The sequence below is a fragment of the Pimephales promelas genome, chromosome 13 (assembly GCF_988280905.1).
Source record: "Pimephales promelas chromosome 13, fPimPro1.hap1.1, whole genome shotgun sequence".
In the NCBI taxonomy this organism is placed as follows: Eukaryota; Metazoa; Chordata; class Actinopteri; order Cypriniformes; family Leuciscidae; genus Pimephales; species Pimephales promelas.
In genome coordinates, this window is record NC_142781.1 from 32,783,083 (window position 1) to 32,796,741 (window position 13,659).

General features: G+C 41.8%; 1 protein-coding gene across 2 annotated transcripts; it reads right to left on the minus strand.

Moving 5' to 3' along the window:
- Positions 1-1,477: 1,477 nt before the first annotated feature.
- LOC148976879 (uncharacterized) lies at positions 1,478-8,949 on the minus strand. Of its 2 annotated transcripts, none has more exons than XR_016146085.1 (2): positions 2,074-8,949; positions 1,478-1,630 (listed from the first exon to the last, which is right to left on the minus strand). XR_016146085.1 is itself a non-coding variant. In XM_089118908.1 (2 exons), the coding sequence occupies exon 2, from the start codon at positions 8,151-8,153 to the stop codon at positions 2,271-2,273; it is 5,883 nt and encodes a 1,960-aa protein (XP_088975034.1). In that variant the 5' UTR covers positions 8,154-8,341; positions 8,785-8,949; the 3' UTR covers positions 1,478-2,270. The 2 variants fall into 2 exon arrangements, 1 of the variants encoding a protein (XP_088975034.1); XM_089118908.1 differs by having other exon boundaries at positions 1,478-8,341; positions 8,785-8,949.
- Between the last annotated feature and the right edge of the window lie 4,710 nt (positions 8,950-13,659).

The following is a 13,659-nucleotide window of genomic DNA, read 5'->3' on the forward strand; positions in this document are numbered from 1 at the left end:
TTAAATTTACCATTAGATCTATCGCAGTTATTTACCGTATATAGTAAAGAAAGGTTCTGTTAACCAATTAACAGTTTTACACTGTAGCATTTTTACAGTCTTTTACCGTTAAAATCACGATCATTTTTTACAGTGTACATGTTTGAGCATTTGCGTGTGTGAGTTCGTTTAGTTGTATACATAGATAAGTCTCTCTAGAGCCAAAGAGCACCATTGTTGCAGACAGTCTACCTGCACATGTATCCCAGCATGCATCTCTCTCGCTCTTCCTTCTTTTCTTTTGTAGCTAACACATCACCTTTTCACATTGACAATACTATCTGCATCAGGGGCGTCCACAGAACCACCCAGAAGGGCTGAAAACATCCTCCTCCACTGCAGGTCCTGAATGAGCCCCCATTTGATGCATCTCTCTCACACTAGTGTGTACACACAACCTATTCAGAGCTGATGAGCTGAGAGGAAACAACACATCCTCACTCACTCTGCGCACACACAAGTGACGGATGAGATGAGGACTACTGGCTTCACGTGAGACACAATAACATTTGATTCAGTCTGTATGAAGAATAATGAAGTGATAATAAGTACGTCCATAGGAACAACAATGCTGTTAGCAGTGGCGTATGACTGAACAACTGAGATTCATCCATAACTGCCCTCTGGAAAGCAATGAGATCTCTTTAATTGTTTGCAATAAGATGAAATGGAGAAAATGACTCTACTTCCTTGAAAGAGCATTCTGAGCAATAACATTTTCCTCTAGGTGTCTTCGCTGTCGCTGGCGTCCCGGTCATGATCTTCACCTTCACATTCCCACCTACCTGAGTGTTTCTGATCTCTTAATCTCCGGAGATTTTCTGCAGAAGCAAACCCTCACGGCATTTACAGACAAAATAATCTGACAATATTTAGTTAAGGGATTAGGAGCGAGGCTTTTAAAGCTCCTCTGGGAATGAGGTGTGGCTCGGCCACTCACCCGTCCGTCGACGCTGAAGCTTCAAGTTTCACAAGAGAGGAAACAGAGTGAGATTTGAGGGCCGTCTCCCCATGAGACCCACTTACATTTTGCCGTACATGCTGTTAACACTGACCTTAATAGATTAGAAATGTGACTTAAAGATGCTTTGGAGAACAGTTACTATGTCCACTTTCTCTCATCATATTCTCAGCGATTTAAAAATATGTCTCTACATTTTTGTTTATTTAGCTTTTTTTTCATTTAATAAGAACTTAATGATGTTGGCACATGGACAAACAGTTGAATCACTGTTTTTAATGTTCTCTTTTCTCAGTTTAAGTTTTTTGTCTTGTTTTTAAACTGCCAGGTCAATGGGGTCATCAGTAGGGGTGTAACGATACCCTCATGTCACGATTCACGATACTGAACTATTATTGCGATACTCCAAGACGTGGTAAAACAGTACATTGTTAACCAAAAATGTACTGTTGATTAAAATGCTAAATTTGATATTACATTTGTTGGATTTGGAATTGGTAATTTGACTTTATCTCTTAAGGACTGAAGGATAAGCAACACTCGCCCTGGATGGGCCTATCAGAACCCAGGAACTCAGTCAACCACTGTTATTTCTTTCCATATCTTTACTGGAGTATGTTTGTGTGTGGTCTGTACAAAGAGAAATAACAATAAGTAAATACAGACTTCAGATCCAATTATCTAACAATCCAATACAATAAACAATGATACAATCTGTGCGGAATATAACTTGCAATAAGAGTTAAATACAATAGTGCCACGATTAGCAATATTAGCATCAGAATAGGCCATTTAACTATAATGGCCATCAACTCAACCCTATACTTGCAATTTACTACCAACATATTAAATAAAGAAAACAATCTATTTCAACATAAAATATGACAGCAGTATGATGATCAACGATCGCATAATTCGACGGCAGATATGAATATGATCATGCATGTAACGATCGTTAGAGAGGCACCATAGAACACTCGAATTTAGTTTCAATAGCTTCAACAAACAACACTTATACACAAGATTACAATATGAACTTTCTCCTAAGTGTATAATGACAAGAATTAACTCACTTTATAGGATGCACGCACACATATAACACTCCAACTTGGATCAGCTCGCATTTCTTCCTCACAGGAACACTTTGCGTCATCAATTAAACGGGCAACGAGTCTTAAAGCGGCAATGTCTTAAAGGGGCAACGTCTTAAAGGGGCAACACACGCAAACCAGTTTGTACAGCCGCCCCCAAATTGTGTTCAATTTGACATTCAAGATGGTTGCGTGTTAGTTACCAATGCTGCAGGGGGTGTGTCGGGCTCTTCCATATCTTCTGGGATGGGGGGTAATGCCACCAGTCGAGCCACGGGTCTAGTATAAACCTTCCCTTGAACTTGTACGTCCACTGATCTCACTTGCGAGTCTTGGCTGGGGTGCACTTGAACAACTCTTCCAATAGGCCAATGTGCTCTGGACTGTTGAGGATCCACTATCATGACTATCGTGCCCGTGGTTATATTAGGGTAGGTGCGGTGCCATTTCTGTCTGACCTGCAGGTTCGGAAGGTAATGGCGGATAAAGGAGGACCAGAAGTGGTCAGCAAGCACCTGGGAGTGCCTCCACCGACGACGACTTAAGCCTTCTTCTTTAGGGTATATGACCGCAGGCAGGGAGTTATCTAGCCGCCCCATGAGAAGAAGGTTGGGCGTTACCGGATCAGGATCAGCCACATTAGAAGATACATACCCAAGGGGTTTTGAATTAAGGATGTTCTCCACTTCAACTAACACAGTCCTGAGTACTTCTTCTGAGACAGTTTGTGCTCCAATGGTCGCAGATAGTGCCAATTTAATGGATTTTATCTCCCTCTCCCAAACTCCCCCAAAGTGTGGTGCTGCAGGAGGATTGAAATGGAATGCAATCTTCAATGGTGCAAGTCTTTGCTGAAGCTCAGGTGACATACTCTGAAATGCTTCCCAGAGTTCCCTTTCCCCACCTCGGAAATTTGTTCCTTGGTCTGACAGTAATTCTACTGGGGAGCCTCTACGTGCAATAAACCTCCGAAGTGACATCAGAAAGGAATCAGTGTCCAAACTGTACAGAAGGTCTATGTGTACAGCCCGGGTGGTAAGACATTTGTAGAGGATTCCCCACCTCTTTTCTACTCGTCGACCAATCTTTACAAGAAAGGGACCAAAGCAATCCATCCCAGTTGAATGAAAGGCTGGCTTGTGGAGACGCAAGCGTGCTAAAGGAAGGTCTGCCATTTTGGGAATTGTAGGCTTGGCTCTCAGACGTTGGCATTTTATACAGGCATGTTGTAAGCTGCGGATAGCTGCTCTTCCTCTTAGGACCCAGAATTGTCGTCTTAGTTCTGCAAATACCCGATCAGGGCCTGGATGACAGAGTCTTTCATCATAATCCTGGAGGAGTAACTTCACAGCTGGATGTCTAGATTCTAAGACAATGGGATGTTTAAGGGCAGGATCTAATGTTTCAGCACGTCTTAGCCTACCACCAACCCGTATTAGATTGGTAGACGGGTCATACTCTGCAGCTAGGGTGAGTAAGCGGCTATTATGTTGAAGAGCCTTGCCTGCTTTCAGTCGTTGTAATTCCTCCGGAAAACTCTCATTTTGCACCTTCTGGAGGATGCATGTCTCTGCTGCTTGATACATGCTTGCTGTAGGTTCTCCTGACTGTCCAGCCGCCCCATGTAGCTCCTGTGCAGTAGCCTTTACTAATTCTGCCCATGTCCTGTACTTATTTCCAGTTGGTTCCTCTACAGCTACGACTCCACAGAATGCAGATTTCTTAAGCTCAGATTTGTCAATCTCAGGGCGCTCTGTAGGGTTTGTGGGCCAGCTTTCAGGTGGAAGGAGCAGGAATGGGGGCCCTTGGCTCCATCTGTTAGGCTTGGCAAGTTCTTTCAGAGTCTTTCCCCTTGTGAGGTCATCTGCAGGATTCTGACTTGAATTCACATATCGCCAGGCAGTGAAGTTGGTGAGCTCGTGGATTTCTGCCACTCTTGTCCCAACGAAGACTTTAAAATGGCAGGACTCTGATTGAATCCAGGACAGCACAGTGGTGGAGTCTGTCCAAAGGACTGTGTGGCGAAGTGGCAAAGTTAACTCTTTCTCCAACAGGTTTGCCAACTGAGCACCGATTACAGCAGCACAGAGCTCCAAACGAGGCATTGACAGGACTCTTTTTGGCGCTACCCTAGAACGTGCCAGTATGAATGACAAATGGATCTTACCAAGCTGATCTTCGGTGCGCAGGTAAGTGACTGCTCCATATGAACTCTCTGAGGCATCACTAAACACATGAAGGTCTGTAACAGATCTGGTCTGATCTACTGAAGTTGGTACATATGCCCTTGGGAAACTGATCTTGTGAAGAAACTGAAGTTCACCTTCCCATTCGTTCCAGCTCTGGACTAAAGTCTGGGGAAGTTGGGTGTCATCCCAGCTGTGCTGCTTGCTCCAAAGTTGTTGGACCAGAACTTTAGCCCTGGTAGTAAATGGAAGGATATATCCCAAGGGGTCGTACTGACTTGCTAAAACTTTATAAATAATCCTCATTGTGGGAGCGCCATGGTTTATGGGCCGGTGACGGTAAGTCAGTACATCTACAGGGCAATTCCAGCTAAGACCCAACGTGGACTCCTGGACATCTGTCCTTTCATGAGCTAGCCAGAGTTCCAGACCATCCGATCTGGCTTCACGTGGAAGATGGTGAATGACAGATGGCACATTGCTGGCCCATTGTCTCAACTCGAAGCCTCCTTCAGCTAACAGATCCCTCAACTTGTCAACTAATTGCTTAGCCTCCTCTGGTGATGACAAACTCTGCAAGCAATTGTCAACGTAAAAGCACCGTTCGATTGAGAACCTCACATCTTCGTTAGGTTGGCTATGTTCTCTCACTTGCTGTTGTAAAGCGAACGTAGCACAACAGGGGCTGCATGTTGTGCCAAATGGCAGAACCTGCCATTCAAAGACATCAGGTGGACCTTTTTCCTTTGAGTCACGCCAGACAAACCGAAGAAGTGGTCTATCTTCTGGAAGAAGGCGGACCTGATGAAACATGCCCCGGATGTCTGCACTGATGGCCACTGCATGTTCACGGAATCTGAGCAAGACCCCCAGAAGTGATGAACCCAAGGTGGGGCCAGCGAGGAGTGAATCATTTAAACTGAGACCACTGAACTGAAAGGAGCAATCAAACACCACACGATTTTTCCCATTGTGGCACACCATATGGTGTGGGATGAACCAGGATTCACCATCACTTCCCATTTCTTCTGGAAGGAGCTTTCTGATGGCTCCGGACTGAACCAATTTCTGGATCTCTAAGGAATAAGCTTCAGCTTGTGGCGGGTTTTTGGCAAGTTTCCTCTCAGTACTTCGTAGACGTGGCATGACAGCTTCCATAGTAGCATGAAGATATGGCATGTCACATTTACGCAACAAGGGTGTTGCATAGCGACGTATTCCATCCACCTCTACACGAACTGTCTTGCTTTCCAGTAACTCAATGGCCCTTTGGTCCTGCTTGGATCTTGTGTACTCTCTTTCCTTCTGAAATGGCAAAACATCAACTTGCCACAGCTTTTCAACATTCTTGAACAGTTCTGTAGTGCTGAGAGGAATGGATATGTGGAGACACTGTTTTGGCTCAAGTCTCTGCTCCAACAGGCTGGTAGGGCCCTGGAGTGTCCATCCTAATTTGGTTCTTATTGCAGCTGGACCCCCAGGTGGACCAAGTCTTACTGGCTCAATTGGTGAGATTATGTGTGTTTGATCTGCACCAACAAGGACAAGAGGTTTCGCCCTTTCAAAACACTGCAGTGGTAGTCCAACCAAGTGTTTGTATTGCTTCTGCAGCTTTGGAATGGGGTAAGAATGATCAACGAGGTCAAGCTGTGGGGCAGTAAAGGCTCTGGATATGAGATATCGCTTCTTCGGATTGGAGTATGGAGAAATGGAGAATGAGACTGAAGCTCCATCAAGGGTTTGCACATCATGACGGATGGTTCTCAGAGCTAAGCTTTCTTGTGTCCCTCTTAAGCCAAGCTTCTGTGCTGCCTCTGGCAGGAGCATCGTACGCTCAGAACCATCATCAAGGATTGCGAATGTGTCCAGTGTGCAGTTGCCATGGTGTAAGAACACTCTGACAATTTTGAGTAAAACCTTATTACTGCTGACTGGTTTGTTCAGGTACAACATTTGTGTCGCTGAGCTGACTAGGCAAGCCTCTGTTTTGGATACCTTTATGACAGGCCTCTCGTTTACCACATGGAGGATTCGCAGATGCTTTCTCTGACAAAGCGGACATGGTTTCTTTAGACCACAGTGGATAGCCTGATGAGCAAGGCCACAACGCCAGCATCTCCTATTGGCACGTATCCACTCTGAGAGCTGATCTCTGGTGAGGTTTGGAATTTTGGGGCATTGACTGAATGCATGATCAGAGCTCTGACAGTAAGAGCAATATACTGAGGGCCTACTCTTAGCTTTCTCATCAGCCTTATCAGAAGAATATGTAGCATTTGCTACCTCAGCACTGTTCCCAGACCCAGTCAGAACAGTGGCAGTGGTTCGGCGTGACCATGGAGCTACCCGAGACTCTCGTTTGGGTCGGCTTTCTCCTCTTGCTGACTGATCATCATAGCTTTGGCACCAAGATTCATATTTTAGCCAGTCGGCCAGATCCATCAATGAGTATGTCACCCCAGGCCGGTGTAACATGTGGCGGCGAAAATCAGCCCGTCTTTCAGGTGGCAGCTTACTGAGGAGGCGTGCAACATGCGACCCACACTGCAACTCAATGCTACCCGCCTGGCCCAATGTCTTTAGAAGACCAACTAAAGACTGCACTTGAAGGGAGAACTTTTCAAAGGCTGAGGGGTCATTGCGGCTTATATCAGGAGAATCAAGAATAGTAGCAATCCTTTTTAATGCTACCTGGTGGGGCTGACCAAACCGTTCATTGAGGGCCATCATGGTGTCTCTGTAAGGTGTAGGGGAGTGCAAGAAGGAGTCTGCTATTAGACATGCATCGTCCAATTTCAGATGGTCAACCAGGACTTGATATTTGAACATTTCAGTACTGTCAGGTGGCAAGAGGTTGTCTAAGGCCATTTTTAATCGAGCAAACTCACTTGGATCTTTGTTGCGGAAGAATGGAATGGTGGGGCATGGTCCTTTGTAATATTTCTCAGTCAGCTCCATAGATGCCATGGAAGGTGCCATATTATAGGATGCCATTCGGTGATGTTCAGAATTTGGACGTGTGAATGATTCCCATGGGTGGTCATAAACATACTGAGGACTTGTCGTTTGGGGAGGGTATTGACCATACCTCAGATGCTCATCATACTGACTTGGATGGTGAAAATCCATAGACTTCTCCATTGAAGTGAGTCGGGAACTGAAAGTTGGTATTGCCCTTGTACTGCTGTAAAGCCTTTGCTTGTTGTGCTTATTCATAGCTTCGGGCTCTTCATACGTGATTGGTGGAGGAGGCTCTGGCCAGTCTTCATCACTCAAATGCTCGGCATGGTGAAATTTAACTGATGGACGATTAGACTGGGTCTTAGGAGTAGATAAGGGCCTTTGGAGACTACAAGCTCTGTTTAAAAGCTCAATCAACTCATCTTTGGCCGTCTCAAATCGTTCAAGGTCAGCTTTAATGGCCTGCTGTGTTTCATGGAGTCTAGCATTCTCCTCTGAGATCCTTTGCAACTTTATAGAGCTAGCAGTTGACTGATCACTCTGGTATCCATCACCATGTGGAAGGGACTCTGCATTGGATTCAAACTGTAGCTGTCGATTCAGATATTGTGGTAATGACTGGCGAGAAGAGGTAGAAATTCGCTGCTGTAGAGGGTTCGGGAGGTCATGATGCTCAGTCAGCCTCGGAGGGCCAGAAAAGCCGGTAAACTGTGCTCTTTGAGGTTTCGCTGTAGATACTCTAATACGTGATGGAGAGTAATCATCATCATCAGACGACTCCACTGCTGCTTCTCTAATACTCACTGGTAAAGCTGATCTATGAAAACGTGGGAAATCCACCTCATAATCTTGTAAATAGGCTGGACGGCGCTTTGGACGAACCGATGGGTTTACTGGTGTAGAACTGGCTGACATCTCAATCCAGGGAAGTGTCTCCGGCTCGAAGGACCATTTGTTGGCTTTGGAATTGGTAATTTGACTTTATCTCTTAAGGACTGAAGGATAAGCAACACTCGCCCTGGATGGGCCTATCAGAACCCAGGAACTCAGTCAACCACTGTTATTTCTTTCCATATCTTTACTGGAGTATGTTTGTGTGTGGTCTGTACAAAGAGAAATAACAATAAGTAAATACAGACTTCAGATCCAATTATCTAACAATCCAATACAATAAACAATGATACAATCTGTGCGGAATATAACTTGCAATAAGAGTTAAATACAATAGTGCCACGATTAGCAATATTAGCATCAGAATAGGCCATTTAACTATAATCGCCATCAACTCAACCCTATACTTGCAATTTACTACCAACATATTAAATAAAGAAAACAATCTATTTCAACATAAAATATGACAGCAGTATGATGATCAACGATCGCATAATTCGACGGCAGATATGAATATGATCATGCATGTAACGATCGTTAGAGAGGCACCATAGAACACTCGAATTTAGTTTCAATAGCTTCAACAAACAACACTTATACACAAGATTACAATATGAACTTTCTCCTAAGTGTATAATGACAAGAATTAACTCACTTTATAGGATGCACGCACACATATAACACTCCAACTTGGATCAGCTCGCATTTCTTCCTCACAGGAACACTTTGCGTCATCAATTAAACGGGCAACGAGTCTTAAAGCGGCAATGTCTTAAAGGGGCAACGTCTTAAAGGGGCAACACACGCAAACCAGTTTGTACAACATTGTTTAAATAAATAAAGGCTTGGACTTGGTGCTTGTAACCCAAGGACAATGGTGACACCATAATAAAAATATTAATGATTCTGAAGCTAAAAATAAAGAATTATAAAGTTTCACTGACTAGATATATTTAAAATAATGTCAGCCACTTTTTACTGGTATAGACATATTTGGCATTATCAGGACCTACAAATATTCCCCCATTGCATTATTATATTATAATCAACGTTTAGTGGTTTAATGTAGTACACTAAAACTCTGAAAAATTTAATTTTTTCTCAAACAGTAAATTTTATTTTGGGGGGACTATCCATTGTCACTATCTACTATACGCATTGTAACATTTTTGTATTGCGACATATTGTGGCACGATATATTGTTACACCCACATTTAAAGGGATAGTTCACCCAAAAATGAAAATTGTATCATCATTTACTGTTCCGGTATGACTTTCTATCTTCGTTTTAACATAAAATAAGATATTTGTTGTAACCAGACAGTTGACGGTAGCCATTGATTTCAATATTTTTTTTTTCTATGGAAGTCAATGGATACCATTCTTTAAAATATCTTCTTTTGTGTTCAACAGCTCATAGAGGTTTGGAAAAAAACATGAGGGTAAGTAATGCAGACTTTCATTTTTTGGGTGAACTATCCCTTTAATGCCGGGTCAAGGTCGAGCACGTTTTGAAGAAGTTTTGGCGCTGTTAAATTTAAATGAAAACATACCATAGCCTGAACAAGAGAACACAAATTTGAACTCAAATGAGGTCAGTGAGAACCGTCCAACACACACACACACATTGATACAATCATAATTGTGTCTAAAACACTGAAGTTTACATTTTGCTGAATCAAAGAAGTCAAAAGCGCTTCAGAATGTGCCGTCTCAGCACTGATGTTTCGGATTAAACAGCTCCTAGCGTCAGAAAGGACTTGCTAAGGCTAATGGAGCTATTAGAGAATCAGTACTGTGCCCCTGATAATTGTTCACAGTCGTTTGCCAAGGCTGGTGATGAAGTGAAGTAGGAAATGGAGGAATGGGGTCGTGTGCTGTGTGGCACGGCAGGGTAAAGCCATTGGTTGTGATATGTTGGTTGATTTCCATGAGGTTGGGTCTCTGCTATCAGTCACCGCCATCAGAGCTGCTGAGAAGGTAAACGGGACACACACACACACACACTGGGGCGTTATGCACTTTTTTTAAGGACACCAGTTGAGGGCTCACATTTTTCCCTATAGGCGAGATAAGACATGACTACTAAAGCAAAATAAACTACAAACAATGGTAGTTATTTTTTATTTCTTTTAATAAAATTAAAACCACATCAGACAGCCGGTGATCATATTGCATTTTTGTTGCATAGAACATTTTGATAATGGCTGCTTTGTGTTCATTGGGGGAAAGAGTCATAGGAGTTTCAAGTGACATGAGAGTGGGTGGATGATGACAGATTTGTCAGTCTAAAGTAAATGATCTGAAGAAGTGTGACTGAGCAAATTTAGACGTGAAGAGGTTACAACCCTTTTAAAATTGCTTATTTGGAAATTGTTGTGCTTTTCGTTTTCACAAGCTATTCTAAGTTGCATTAAATTCTCAGAAATCATGACATTTCTTTGCACACACACTTTACTTAGTGGGCCTTTTCCATATCGGAGATATTCCGTGGACGTCAGCCAGTGAGTTGAGATGGAATTCCCCGATTGCAGTCAAGACTTGAGTTTTCTCTCCTCAGGAGGAGATAGCGATCGGTTCAGTTCATGTGTGCGTGCAGCTTTTCATTAAAGATGCCTTTGACTCGCAGACATATTCACACCGCGTTTTCAGCAGCAATCAACACAATGGCATCAATGGAAAGCATCTCAATACCTCGCTTTTCTTTTCATTTCTTTCTTTCTTTTGTCCAATGTGCAGACTGTGTTTAGTGGAGCTCAGATTAGAGACAGTCGTGTCACTGCGGTGGAAAAACGAGTTTGACGGTTGCCAACCACCGTTGCAAATGAAACACTCTGACAAGGTCAGCAGAGAGTCAGTGCAAAAGATGAAACACAACTCGGTGTCACATGACCGCAAAAAGCTCTTATCCAGGTCTTTCAATCATGGTAGATGATTTTGAAATAGGCACCTTTAAACACTGTTGAAAGCGCAGGCGGTCTCATAATGCCTCTTAACAAGCAAAGGCGTCTTTTTTCTCTCCTCTTCAGAATCAAAAGTTCTGTGGGAAAACAAACCTCAGTTTGTTATTGCAAAATACTACTTTTCATAAAAAAAAGGCACACTTTCATACTTTTACATCTTTAAATCAGGACCCTGACTGCATATTAAAGCTCAATAGAAACATGGCATATAGAGTTGCAGTTTTCCGCATCTGTTTCTTGCATTGCCCACAGATGAGGAAGCTGTTAACATCCGGAGCATTGCATTATGGGATACAGTGAAGTCATATAGGGTGGGCTGCTGGGGAGAGGGGAGGATTCTGGGGAGCATGCACAAAATGTATAGTTTGTTTGACTCTCGCAAGATCAGTACTAAACATTTTCTGAACCCCAAATGTGCATTTACTTTTAAATTGTAGCATACTGCCATTGCCAGGTCAGTATCCGAGTCTATGTTCGGATCATTATTGCGGTTATTATTGTTTCTTGCAATTTTATAAGTTTGGCAACAGTTCGTGGCTTTTCATTTCTTAAACAACCGTGTTTTGAATTTATTATCGATCACAAAGCAGAATCCCAGTAAAAGAGGTTAATCTGAAAGATACTTTTATCCTAGGGATATTAATATTAACAAATTTAATTGCATATATTATTTGAAGATGCATAATAGCAACACTATGAATTAAAATTTTCACAAATAGGTTTTAATGAAAAGCGAAGATGTCTGACATACATCTAATTTGTGGAATTATTGAATAATAACCCACTGAATTAGTAAATATAAGTATTAAATAAAAATAACAGTAAGTATTAAGTAATATAATAGCAATAACACTAGTAACAACATGGACCCAATTGGGACTTCTGTGCCAATTATTTTAACCTCAAATTACCAAACTGTAATTTTTCTCCACAAATCTAAAATCATAAATGTGTAAACAAATCTCTTATTACTGTAAACAAATTTAAAAAAGTAAGTTACCTGGTTGGCTTATAATGTTGTTTATACAATGAAGGAGATCGGTTTAATAAATAGAAACTCCAAATATTATGTTATCTGAAGTGAATCTGAAAAGTTGATTTGACAAAATCAAAAAAAGTTGCACTAACAAATCATGAAAATATTTTTTACTGTGAAAAAACTGATATCCAACATAATACAATATCACTTTTTTCTAGACACAAAATTAGATCATTGACCTCAAAACTGTTTCGACTGACAAAATCTTGTTGATGTTCTGGTGAAATGACAAAATTAAATATAGCGTGGAATTTATCTTTCCCAACCATTGAACAATAAAGTTTTGTTTTTGTCAAAAAGAGAAAATTCTTGTTTTTTTCATGCAAATATTCTCAACATTACTTCGGCAAGCTGCCGGCTCAAACAAGCCACAACTAAAACAAATACTCTCTCTCTCTGTCTCTCTCTCTCTCTCTCTCTCTCTCTCTCTCTCTCTCTCTCTCTCTCTCTCTCTCTCTCTCTCTCTCTCTCTCTCTTAAAAATAAAGCTTATTTATTTGCATTGATGATTCCACAAAGAACCTTAAACATCCATGGAACATTTCCATTCCACACAAGGTTCTATAGTGGAATATTTCTTCACACTATATAAGACAAAAATATGACTATAAATATACACTCTAAAAATGCTGGGTATTTTTAACCCAACTTTGGGTCAAATATGGACAAACCCAGCCATTGGGTTGAATTTTTTATTACATTTTTAACCCAACAGTTGGGTTTGTCCATATTTGACCCAAAGTTGGTTTAAAACAACCCAGAATACCACAGAGTGTAACTGTTCACTGAAAGGTTCTTTGCACTCTAAGCAATGCTGGGTTGTCTCAACCCAAATTTGGGTAGAATATAGACAAACCCAAATGTTGGTTTAAAATTTTAATTTCAAATTTGAACCCAACTTTAACTTTCAAATTCAACTGTACATTTTGTAATTGCATTTTTAACCCAACATTTGGGTTTGTCCATATTTGACCCAAATTTGGGTTGAAACAACCCAGCAGTGTGGGGAAGCAAAAATGGTTAATCAAATTTTTTTTAACCTCATAAAACCCATCATTTTAAGGACTTCTGGACAATAGTTTATATCCTTATGACTTCTAAAAGGTCAGTCAGTCCAGTCATCTTTCAAAGCCAAGCCTGCATATCATCACCCAAACAAACAGAAGAAGTGCTGAGCCCGTCGCTGATCAGCACCGCAGGCTTCCTCGGCGGCCTTATGACTATAATACAAGAGCAAACACAGACTGTTTAGAAGAAACAGCCTGGGTTTGAACACCAGGATGGGTGAAACGACAGAAATGGGCAACACACACACACACTTGTATAAGTGCTCAACAAACAGAGTAACCCTAAACTGCTGAGATCCCATGAGCATCCATTAGCTCATTTCCCATGAAGCTGCACTTCAGGATGTGTGTGATGAATGAGGAAGAAACACACTATAGTAAAGAAGAGTCATTTTGTGATTCTTTATTTCAATGGTGTCAATTTGGTGTCAGAGACTCTAGTGTTAGGAAGTGCGGGCTCGT